The sequence below is a fragment of the Scylla paramamosain genome, chromosome 8 (assembly GCF_035594125.1).
Source record: "Scylla paramamosain isolate STU-SP2022 chromosome 8, ASM3559412v1, whole genome shotgun sequence".
NCBI classification, from domain to species: Eukaryota; Metazoa; Arthropoda; class Malacostraca; order Decapoda; family Portunidae; genus Scylla; species Scylla paramamosain.
The window spans coordinates 17,869,540-17,882,039 of record NC_087158.1 but is presented as its reverse complement, the minus strand read 5'-3'; the positions used below and the strand labels follow the sequence as shown (position 1 = coordinate 17,882,039).

Sequence of the window (12,500 nt, the reverse complement as noted above, 5' to 3'; positions counted from 1 at the left end):
TAGAGCACATCCTGACTCTCTTCCCTTTCTCTAAGATATCCATTCTTGGACACTTCAATGTTCCTGTTGCTATTTTCTACCGTCACTCTTTTTTTTTGCTACTCTGATCTAGTTATCTCCTCCTCCTCCTCCTCCTTGTAGCACAAGACTTTCTATTTTCTCTCACGCCTATTCCGTCCACATCCTTAATGCAGGTGTTAACTAGTATTCTTAATCTTTAATCCTTCTTACTGGTAAACTCTGGAACTCTCTACCTGCTTCTGTATTTCCCCATGACTATGTCTTAAATTATTTCAAGGAGGAGGCTTCAAGACACTTCTTCAATTTTGGATAATGTTTTTGCTCCTTTCCTTTAGGGACTGACATCTCAGTCCCTAAAGTTTTGTAGTCCTAGGCTAGTGCACCGCTTAAAAGCAAAAATGGAAAACAAAATACGATTACGCGTATCTGAACCAAATCATGGCGATGTACTACTCACTCTAAACGATTTAAAAAAAGAAATCGAGAGAAATTTGAGATATTATTAGACAAAAAAGGTAAATGTATCGATGTTCTGTATATATATATATATATATATATATATATATATATATATATATATATATATATATATATATATATATATATATATATATATATATATATATATATATATATATATATATATATATATATATATATATATATATATAACATTTCAAAAAGAAATTGTTATATTGCAGTGTGTAAAACAATGTGCTTTAGAAATTACTTAAAACTCAAACAGGTGGTATTAAATGCAGTGTGTGTGTGTGATTTTTTGTGTTCTTATGACATCATTAGTACATTACGTAAAAGCTAACAGTAGCAGTATTCATAACATGGGTCACTTCATTTTTTTTTTTTTTTCAATTACTACGCATAACTCTATAGCTCTGTTTCATTGCCAACAGAGGTTGACCGATATGTATTTTCATTCATACAGTCTACGGGATTTACTGGTTACGTTAATTCTGTATTAAAGGTATTATGTATATATGTGCTGCATATTTATTTTCAATATATTGGTGCAGTTTATAGTGTTCATGTACTTTTCCATATCATTTCATATACAATGTAGAGGTGTATGTGTGTGTGTGTGTGTGTGTGTGTGTATACCTTCTCTTGCCCACTACACGTGCTCACTGCCTCCATGTTGCTGCTGCTTGCTCTCACCAGCTACTTCGGCCTTCATCTAGAGCCCTGGGCTTCTGGCTAACTGCTACCAGCTACCCTACCTCCTCTGGTGTGTCCTGCCGGCCGTGATGGGCCTTTATGCTCTCGGTTTCCTCTTGATGCGAAAACACAGCCATTGACACACACACACACATATTCCGTGTAGACAGGTACTCTTCCTCTTGGAGAATGGGAATGGGTGTATGGTGTGTGGTGTGTGTCAGCTTTACCCATAGATCGGTCTCGATGAGTTCTAAACTCTTTTCGAAAAGGTAACAGGTGGTGGTCAAGAGAGATCAAGACAAAGACTATCATCAATTACTGGCGCGCGCGCGCGCGCCCACACACACACACACACACACACACACACACACACACACACACACACACACACACACACACACACGTGTGCGCGCACCCTGGTTCGTTACTCTAAAGCATCGCCACTCCAAATAATTATCGCCAAACACTTCAATTGATTTGTTGGTATTTCCTTGTTTTGGAAAGCCATCCTCTGTGTGTGTGTGTATGTGTGTGTGTGTGTGTTTGTGTATGTGTGTGTGTGTGTGTGTGTGTGTGTGTGTGTGTGTGTGTGTGTGTGTGTGTGTGTGTGTGTGTGTGTGTGTGTGTGTGTGTGTGTGTGTGTGTGTGTACAAACAGCATCCGCAACAAATAGGTAACACAGTATCACATCATTGATGAAGTGATAAAAAGCTACAATTATCTTGCCTGTGTTTGAAGTAAATACAACCGAAGACGACGTTAGTCTTACAAACTCGTATCCATATTTTTTCCCTCATTGTGATTATGTTCGTTATATGGAAATTCACATTAATAAGCAATGCCTATAAGTCTACGACTGAGAGCTGGTAAAAATAAAGTAAAAAAAAAAAAAGTAAATAAAGAAAAACACAATGAATGACTTTCTTGTAGAAAAGTAAGAAATGTGGTATACCAACGAAAATAATCTTTCAAAGTGAAGCATAAGGGGCACAGTACATTGAGGAACCTTTTCATCAAAGCTTTAAAACGTTGTGTGTCAGTAATCTGACTTCATTAAATCATACTGATTTATATTTAGCTACAGTATGCATGCTAAAATAATTTAGCCTTCATATGAATGTTCTTACATTCTGAACTTTTGGCAGCGGTGCCGCATAGTGAGTATTTAGATAATAGATTCTGAATTTGTTGCCTTTTTAATTTGTAGATTTATTCTTTAATACTAGTTATTATCAACTGCAGCACTAAGGACGGGCATTATATTAATCATTATGATTATGTATATTATCTAAAACAGATATAATACTTTAAATATGTTAAGTAAACGGCTATATTATTCATTATTATGGTTGTGTGTGTGTGTGTGTGTGTGTGTGTGTGTGTGTGTGTGTGTGTGTGTGTGTGTGTGTGTGTGTGTGTGTGTGTGTGTGTGTTTTTGTGTGTGCGCGCGCGCGCGCGTACGTGCGTGCGTGCGTGCGTGCGCGCTCGTGCGCGCACCATGGAAGGAATTTATACTGCCGCTATTCATGAGAGTCAGGGCAGAACTACACTGAAGTGTATTTCTTCCTTCCTGAACATGAAGCAAAAGGAAACCAAAAAAGACGCACTTGCTGCAGGTAAAACCTAAGAAGCCAACTGCATTGAATCTCTCTCTCTCTCTCTCTCTCTCTCTCTCTCTCTCTCTCTCTCTCTCTCTCTCTCTCTCTCTCTCTCTCTCTCTCTCTCTCTCTCTCTCTCTCCAAAAACTGTCATCCTACAGATTATCACCGAGCGTTAATCGCTAAGGTAACGACTGAATTCTGCCAAAAGCAACTCGTTCATGGCTTCAGTTTCCTGTTTTCTCCCTAACCGAACCTGTTTTTCTCTATCTTACTTTTTTTTTACCTGCGATACGTGAGGTTCCTGTAGACTGCAAATAATACTATGAAATTGTGCGGTGAAAATTTCTTAAAGTCGCGAGAATTTGCGATGCTCCAAAAATTAATGATTTCGACGATAAAAGTCGCAGTAAGCGAGTGGGGACTTCCGGGCGAAGAGTGAAAACAGGGTTCAGTGAGGATCAACTTCAAAATGGATGAAAATTGAAGTTCCAAGAGATAACTGCATTAGGTAGAAACGCATACAAGTGCAGTCAGTGTAAGAGTGAAGTTTAAAATATAAAGAAAAAAGTACATGTTTAATCCTATAAAATAAGTTGCTGCCAGGGAGGAAATGTTTGAGTTATGAAGATGATGTAAATCCATCAAGGAAGAAAGCAAAGGAGGGGAAGGTAAATGGGGAGAAGGAAGACGTGAGAGTGATGGAGGAAGAGAAATGAGGACGGGGAGGAAGGAGAAGGTATCAATCCTCTCTTGGATGCCTCTCATTAAAACTTTTCCTCTATAATCCTTGGTAGCTGAAGGGAAGCTATGTCGCTCAAAACTTTACCGGCAACCTTTTCAAGTAATTTGCGCTGGTCTTATACAAAAAGTATACAAAGCTGACTTCTTTCCTCTTACAACATCGACAACAGTACGAAACAGGGACCCTGCTAAAATATTCTGAGTTAAGACTTTCAGATGTTTATAAGCTGCCCTACTATTTAGAACAGACCCGTGGAAAATTATATAAAAAAAAAAAATGTTTTTCAGAAATTAAACAATGGTCTCATCAACAAACCTGAACTGGACAATAGCAATTAATCTCTTACGTCAGTAATAAGCATTCCGCGAAAAAGTCAACGTTCATTGTGTACAAATCACGCTTGCTTAAATGGAAATGCATTGGGAAAGAGCTCGATAAAAGTTTAGCCTCCCATCCCATCTCCCACTCCTGCATTATCCCACGATAAACACTTTGGGGTCTTATAATGTAGCTCGTGTCTGAAGGAGAATAAAGGAATGTGTTAACTGAGTGGAGCAGGACTGAATTAGGTAATGAGATCCAAAAGAAGAACACTTATCGACAAGTAAGCGACAGAAAAATGAACAAAAAAATTTGATATTCAAAATTACTTTACAAGATAATTTATTACTTACCAGAGTGTACAATGTGACATTCTCGTCAACCAGACTATGGTGCCGCTGGTGATGGGAATTCATAGGGTGCCGTGATTGTGAATGTGCTCTCACTATGATGGAAGCTGGCGGTGCTTGGTTTAATGTTAACAGTCTCAAGGAAGAATACAAATTTTGAAATACGAAACTTTGAGCAGTATAAGACTTGCATTACTGGTCTCGGAGGGTATTTATTCATCATCTACATGATTCTGCTACCTCTGTATATCTGGGTCTGGTACCGGAGACAAAATTCATCGGTATGTTTCACTCACCAATGCTTCAGGAAGGCTTCCGGCACTGACCGTTTCCCTAACATGCTGATTAAAATCACTGATGATACCATAATATTGATATGAAGTGAGCCATATCCGCCAGTTACAGATCTTTAACATGGATCATTGTTATCAGGAGAGAGAGAGAGAGAGAGAGAGAGAGAGAGAGAGAGAGAGAGAGAGAGAGAGAGAGAGAGAGAGAGAGAGAGAGAGAGAGAGAGAGAGAGAGAGAGAGAGAGAGAGAGAGAGAGAGAGAGAGAGAGAGAGAGAGAGAGAGAAAGTAGGAATTCAATTTATCAGGTACTATACGTCCGCTCATTCATATTAATGCAGGTACTTCAGTTAGGGGGATATTGACCGACGGGGTTGAGGAAAGGAGAGCAGAATGAGGCAGGAGGAAATGGGATTCGAGACAGGGGGAAAGAGAGAAAGGGAGGGAGAGAGTACGTAGGGCGGGGAGAGGGTAAGGATCGGAGACAAAGGAGCGCCGGCATTATAACAAGAGATATTAGGTGGAAAATGAGGCCCATGATATTCCATAATTTTGGAGTCCGCCCTCACTGAGCCGCGGCGAATAGCGAGGCTTGTTCTTGCCATCTACGCGTGATCTCATGGGGCTGTGAATCTTTTATCTTTAACGTACATAATTGATTACCTACCCCTTGTCCTTTCCCCAGTCCTCCCCCCACCTCTCTCTCTCTCTCTCTCTCTCTCTCTCTCTCTCTCTCTCTCTCTCTCTCTCTCTCTCTCTCTCTCTCTCTCTCTCATTTAATCTCCCTTTCACTTTTATCTCTTCACAGTCTGCCTCTTTCCACTTTTTTTTCATTTGCTTTTCCGTCCGTTTCCTCCTCCCTCATCTACCAATTTCCTCTTTCCAGATTCCTACTCTCTCTCTCTCTCTCTCTCTCTCTCTCAGCGCGCCACCTGTTTTAGCCCAAATGTTAAGTGAGGCGGTTATTAGGCATCTCGCTCCTCGCTCCCCTCCTCGGCTCCTGTGTCTCTGATGAAACCCGCCCAAGTGACGCCTTCCAGCTTGGTAGAAGTTCGATTAGAAAAATAAAGAAGAAAGAAAATAATTATCAAATAGGTTTCTACATACACTGAAAAAAAAAAAAAAAAAAAAAAAAAAAGGTATCGTTAAAGTAGGGCCCGACGAGCTTCATGTGTTTAACTAAGGTTCCGGCTGTTTCATGAAGCGTTACTGTGTCAGCTCAAATCCTACTGCTTAATTTACGAGTGCCGCTCACTTGATTCATGCAGGTACAGCTGTATCAAACACACGAAGGGATACCGACATTGTTCACCTAAAAATTAGGCTTCCAGCATCATTAACACTGACATTTTTCAAGAGGTATTCCATTATCGACCGTTTGCAGAGGGTTGCTGGATAAGTGAATTCTCTGAGCGCTGGTTCCTGTAAAACCTAAAGTCAGACTGGCTGAACAGATGGTTTCTTGGACTGCGAAGCTACAGCACTGACGGTCAGTAGTTATGATCGATCTATTTTGAAAGAATTTCAGTAATAATGATAAAAAATACATGATTAAACTGTTAAAGCAATTAATTAATGTAATGTAAACAACAGCATATTTCAAGAGCTTATAACTACCAGTGTCGTCGTTTGGTATTATCTTTTCTTCTAGCTTTGTTAGCACAGTCTGCCACTTACTATGCAGCCAGCCTCCGTGGTCTGGCAATGCCCCTGCTATGGCAAACTCTCTAAATAGTTATAATTGAGGAAAATTACAAGTGTGCCTCCTCTCAGCGGGAGACATGGCAACTAACGAGACTGGCCGTTGACAAATCTAACTCCCCTAACTGACTACGCATCTGCCTCACTGACAACAATACGGCAGACCACCACTGGTGGGGGAGAGCCACGTGAGGAGACTCAGCCAACAGGAAGGGAAGAAGTAATGACTCCATGTGGGTTGAGAAGCGATGAAGATCAAAGAAAAATGTGAAATTAGCTAAATCCTCTTATCTACCCGTGAGCGAGGAAAGGTGTCACATGACCACACCTGCCAAGCGCACGAGAATCAAGTGAGAGAAGGTTAACGTGTAAAATCTTCCCTGAGGTAGTAGTAGTAGTTGTAAATAATGATTATGTAGAATTATAAAGAAGTCATGAATAAAAGTTATATGACAACGAATTACAAATTGGGGGAAAACGATGACAACATAAATTATGAATTTAACTAGGTGTTTTTTTTATCATAATTTTGATAATTTGTCAATATGTTACCAGCCTTAAAAATGCAATAAACAATAACAAAGTGTTTATCACTGAAGCACGTTCATATTTACCGAATTGCATGATAAAATATTACGTGTTAGGAGTGTACACACCAAAGACATCGCTGTAAAATTCGTTGGCATCCGGCAGTCACAAAGTAAGAGCTGTGTGCCAGGTAAACATGAGCGCATCAAGATTTTCAACATCGCGCCATTGTGCGCGGAAATTTGCTTGCAGTGGAGGACTGAAGTGGGTCTGCCTTGGACGCGTGGAGAACAGAGAGAAGATTACATATTGCACGAGTAGTTTCTTATTTCAGTAGTGGGAACATTTTAGCAACAAAAGAAGATGCATGCAACCTGTACTCCTCTTTCAACGAGTGTCCTTCCTTTGGTTGCGTCCACCCGTACTAGGCAGAACTTGCTGATATGAAGGATTACTTGCATCTCTTCATATTTATATACTTTACGGATTGTCCGTTTTTGTTAGCTTTTTACTTGGATCCTTCCAAAAACGAAAATGTATTTTTTTAAACTGAATATTAATATACCTGTACAAATACTAATACATCTGTATATTCTAATGATTGTTTTGCAGCCTTATTTTTTCTCCATTTGTAAGTTTATGTAGTTAAAAGAGCTGCATAAATTATAATATGACAAAGACATAGCGAATTAAGATATTGCATCTAACATTCTCTTTGATGAAACCATTCCATGACACTCAAGAACAAACATCACCATAATAAATTCACACTGCTAGAGGCCACACATCTTTCCTATAGAAATAAATTTCTAGGTTCTTATTTCATCTAATGTTAAATCGGCAATCCACTTAAAAAAATTGTTTAGTGGCAACATGCTCTCTAAACACGTTTGTGAACAAATGTATCGTCCTTCATAATTTGTATGCAGCACAAGAAAGAAATGAACACACAACTTGTCATACGCAACAATCCTGACGAGCATCCCTAGTGAGGGATGATAACACTCCACATGGGCGTACAAGCCCAAGTATTTAAGCTAACCAAGTGGTCTTGTCAATATATTATCAATGTAAGTGACACAAATGTGGTATGGAACATATATGATTCAGGAGAATGAAAGTTATAAAGTTAGGCATCCTTTGCTTTTGTACATTTCTCTGTATTGTAGTGCAAGTTTATGTTTCTGGTGATGTTGGTCTGTTGATGGTTATTGCTACTTTTGAGATATCAAAGTTTCCTTACCTGGAGCGATATTGTTCAAGTATCAATTACGAGCCAAAATCATAATATATCCAAAAAAATAATAAAGCATGTTTTGATCTTAAGTTCACATTAAGAGATAAAACTACAATACACCGGAAAGTAATATGTTTTCCCCTTAAACACTTATACAAAGACTGTGTGTGTGTGTGTGTGTGTGTGTGTGTGTGTGTGTGTGTGTGAGAGAGAGAGAGAGAGAGAGAGAGAGAGAGAGAGAGAGAGAGAGAGAGAGAGAGAGAGAGAGAGAGAGAGAGAGAGAGAGAGAGAATCTTGAACCTAGTGTCGCGTAACATTTTCCTTCCCTGTTTCCTCCTGTTCCTGTGTTGTCTAATTGTTTCCATTCCCTCTCCCGTCCTTCATTAGTGGCATCTCGCTACCTCCTCCCACGATGCTCACTCACCTCCTTTTTCTTCTTCTCTTCATATTTCTTCTTCACTTCATCCCCTTCCTCCTCCATCTTCGTTTTCTTTCTGTTCGTTCTCCTCTTTTTATCCGTCCTTTGCTGCTTCATTTTCTTCTTTACTTTATTACTTTCTCTTTCTTTCTCCCCTCTTCCTCCTCTTCCTTCCTTTCTTTCCTTTTTTCCATCTTCCTCCTTCTCCTCCTCCTGCCACAATCCTCCTCCTACAATCCTTCTCTTCCTCTCCCTGTCCTTTCCTCCTCTTTCCTGTCCATCGTGAATTATTCAATAAAATCCTGCTCTTAATGGAAAATTGCAGATGTGAAGAATGACAAATAGGGACAGTGATGAAAGTGAATACTAACACGGACAGATAATCATATGGGCCGATGCTGAAAACAAATCACTAAAACTACCAGGGCGTAAAATTCCTCGTCTTTCCACTAGGTTTGTTATATAATTTCTTTTCTATTTAATGCAGTCCATACATTAACTAATTTTTCTTCTCAGTGACGTTACTTACTATATTTCATTAATGTATAGAGCAATAGTGTCTCCCATTACTACCTTACTTCTCCATCTCCAACGGTTTCTTTTCCTACACGACTGCCAAGTAAAAGTAGAAAATGGAGAGCCAAAAAAAGAAAGATCGTCGCCTCACGTTCAAACAGAATATTTTCCGGTCGTGAGGCAGATGTCAACAATAAGGGAATATGAGAGTCTCGGAAGGCAGAATTTCTCCCTCCTTTTTGGCTGAGGACGGAACGGGGAGGGAGACGGGGGAAGAAAATTAGGGCTACTGGATAAGCATACGAAGGAGGAAGGAGGAAAAGGGTCGGAGAGAAAAAAGAAAAAAAAAGGTACAAGAAATAAGTACGATAAAGAAACAATTACGTACTTTCACATTTGAAGCATATATGATTTCAAGATAGAGATTAAGATAGTTGTTGTTATGTTCTGTAGGTGTTATTTGTGAGGACTAATAGTAGTGTAATTGTAGTAGTAAAAGTAGTAGTAGTAGTAGTAGTAGTAGTAGTAGTAGTAGTAGTAGTAGTAGTGGTGGTAGTGGTAGTAGTAGTAGTGGTAGTAGTAGTTATAGTTTTTGTTAATGTTGTTGTTGTTAATGTTGTTGTTGTTAATGTTGTTGTTGTTAATGTTGTTGTTGTTGTTGTTGCTCTTGCTGCTGTTGTTGTTGTTGTTGTTGTTGTTGTTGTTGTTGTTGTTGTTGTTGTTGTGTCGGGATGATTTTGCTGATGCTATTGTTGGTGAATATTTTTTTTATTATTATTCATTGAGTATGGTTCTCCTTGATGACGTTTTTTACAGTTGTCAAGTTATCATCACCACCATCATCGGCAACAGCAACAGTAATGGCGGTAGTAGTAGTAGTAGTAGTAGTAGTAGTAGTAGTAGTAGTAGTAGTAGTAGTAGTAGTAGTAGTAGTAGTAGTAGTAGTAGTTGCAGTAGAAGCAGCAGTAGTAGTAGTAGTATATCAGTACATTGTTGGTCAAAAGTCAAATGACATCCCACACACACTTCGACTGCATTAAAAATCCCTAACTTTTATTTTCTGTAGTGCGCTGAGAAACCTACCTTAACTAACCTTAACTAAGGGTGACGATCGAGTAAATAATCATCAGAGTAAAATTAATCTTTAGCTGCTACATCTTCTTAGCTTTACATAATGGCCCTGTATAAGTTTGCATTATTTTGAAAGACTACAAGGTGTCATCAGATATCTAGTAAAGCTTTTAAGTGCTTGTAATTTAATTTCTGATGTGTAAAATATCCTGAAGTTGCTAAAATAAACTATAACGTATTAATAAATTTGGAAAAGGATTTTGAAAGACTACGGTACACTTACAGTAAAATATCATCTATGAAAGTTTTACGATGTTTGTAGTTTATTCAATAACAAACTAAATTCCCTGAGATCACTAATATAAACTTACAAGTACAATTAACAGTCAAAGAGGGAATGAGTGGCAGTTACTAGAGTTCTGGCCTGGGCTGCGCTACGAGAGGTAAGGAGGAAAAGGGGACTGACCTGGAGGAAGACATTAGCTGTGTAGTCCAACCGTGACGGCGCTTTTTCAACAAACCTGAGGAAGGAGAAAAGGTGGTTATGATTTAGTACTAGCTGTTGTTGTTGTTGTTGTTGTTGTTGTTGTTGTTGTTGATAATGATGCTGTTGTTGATGTCGTCATTCGGTTTTTTGTCTTTATTTTTAATACTACATCTTACTATAAAATATGTTGTTCCGTTGCGTGATAGCATTGTGGTGCTCGTGGTGGTGCTGGCAATGGCGGTAGTGCTATTAGTGACATAGGCAGCGGTGGAGGTGATGGTGGTGGTGTAAGTGAAGGTGGTGATGGTGGCACTGACGGCAATGATAGTGGTGATGGTAGTGACATGTAACGATAAAACAATGAAGAGAGATAAATAGATAGATAGATAGAGAGAGAGAGAGAGAGAGAGAGAGAGAGAGAGAGAGAGAGAGAGAGAGAGAGAGAGAGAGAGAGAGAGAGAGAGAGAGAGAGAGAGAGAGAGAGACAGGTGTACGCATGTGTGGTGATTTACGACCCACGGGAAACTCACCGACATTTCATCTGAGGCAATCAATCGCCCATTGGTCCCCGACTTGCACCCGGTCATCCGTGTCGCCCTTCGTCATGGCGTGAGGCTGCCCGGGTGAAGATGGAAGACCAAGCTCCCTCATGCTACTACTCTCCTCTTTCTTCCCTTACCTTTCTTTTATCTCCTGCCTCCTTACAATCCTTGTTTTCCTAATTTTTCATCCTAAATCTTTTCTATGTCGATTTTTTTTTCTTTATGACAGGCAATTAGTTAGTTCTGCTCATAATCAATTTACTGTTTCCTCAATTTCCTCTTCCTTGCTCATCTATCTCTCGTTCACCTTCTCGTCTTTTGTCTCTTTTCTTTCGTTCCTATATTGTATATCACCTTTATCTATTCTCATTCCATTATTTCATTTCCCAGACAGTCTTCTTTATCCTTCCCTTCCTTTTCTTCTACTTCATCCTTTTTTTCCACTTCCCCTTTATTTTGCATATGTAACCTTAATTTCGTAATATGGGCAAAATAAGCGCGTGTTTGTACATGTACAAGAGTAACATCTCAGGCATGAGATCCTTCATGTTGACAAAGCTGTTGGCGGAGAGAAAGTCCGTTAAAATAAATTATCAAAAATATGAGTGGACTAAATAAATAAATAAATGAATAAGAACCTAGACTAAACTCGAAATGTTTTTTATGAATCATACATATCAATACATGTGATCTTACTTTTATTCAGATGACTTCTTTATTATACGTGGCTGATACAGCTTCTTTCTGACTTTCCTCGGAGTGAACCACTAATAAAGTCAATTAAATTCAAGTAATACTCACTTCCTCAGCAAAACAACTTCACAAGGAACTGAAAATATTCTGCCAAAGTTACAACTCGTGGGTGAGACAGGGAAACATTCTTCATTATTTCATTTTATCCAATTTAATTTTGTTCCGTAATTTCGACATTCCTGCGGTGACGTCTTACAGCCACACTGAATGGTAATAGTGGACATGTAATACATGTCCTTCTATCTGGTCTGTATGAAATAGTAAGACAGACACACACACACACACACACACACACACACACACACACACACACACACACACACACACACAGAAAAAAAAAAAAAAAAAAATATATATATATATATATATATATATATATATATATATATATATATATATATATATATATATATATATATATATATATATATATAAAATCAGAAAGCATCATATATATATATATATATATATATATATATATATATATATATATATATATATATATATATATATATATATATATATATATATATATATATATATTGATTCACATTCCTTCATTGTTCTTGGACACTCCTTTATTGATGATACAATAATTCATAATGTCGATTTCAGATTCGCCACATATATCATTTTTAGTTGTTTACTTGTTCTTATGCCTCCTTCTCTCGTCTTATTCTCCATTTTTTTACACTTCTTATCCCCAATCCTCTCTCTTCACTCTTTCATGCCTCCTCACACTTTGTAA

General features: G+C 38.4%; 1 protein-coding gene across 7 annotated transcripts in view; it reads right to left on the bottom strand.

Moving 5' to 3' along the window:
• Positions 1 to 12,500, bottom strand: part of LOC135102892 (uncharacterized) — a 245,360-nt gene that overhangs the window by 117,411 nt on the left and 115,449 nt on the right. For all 7 annotated transcript variants that reach the window (XM_064008512.1, XM_064008509.1, XM_064008515.1 and 4 more), the window contains one exon: positions 10,437 to 10,491. In XM_064008512.1, coding sequence (XP_063864582.1) covers positions 10,437 to 10,491 — 55 coding nt within the window. The remainder of the gene's footprint in view (positions 1 to 10,436; positions 10,492 to 12,500) is intronic.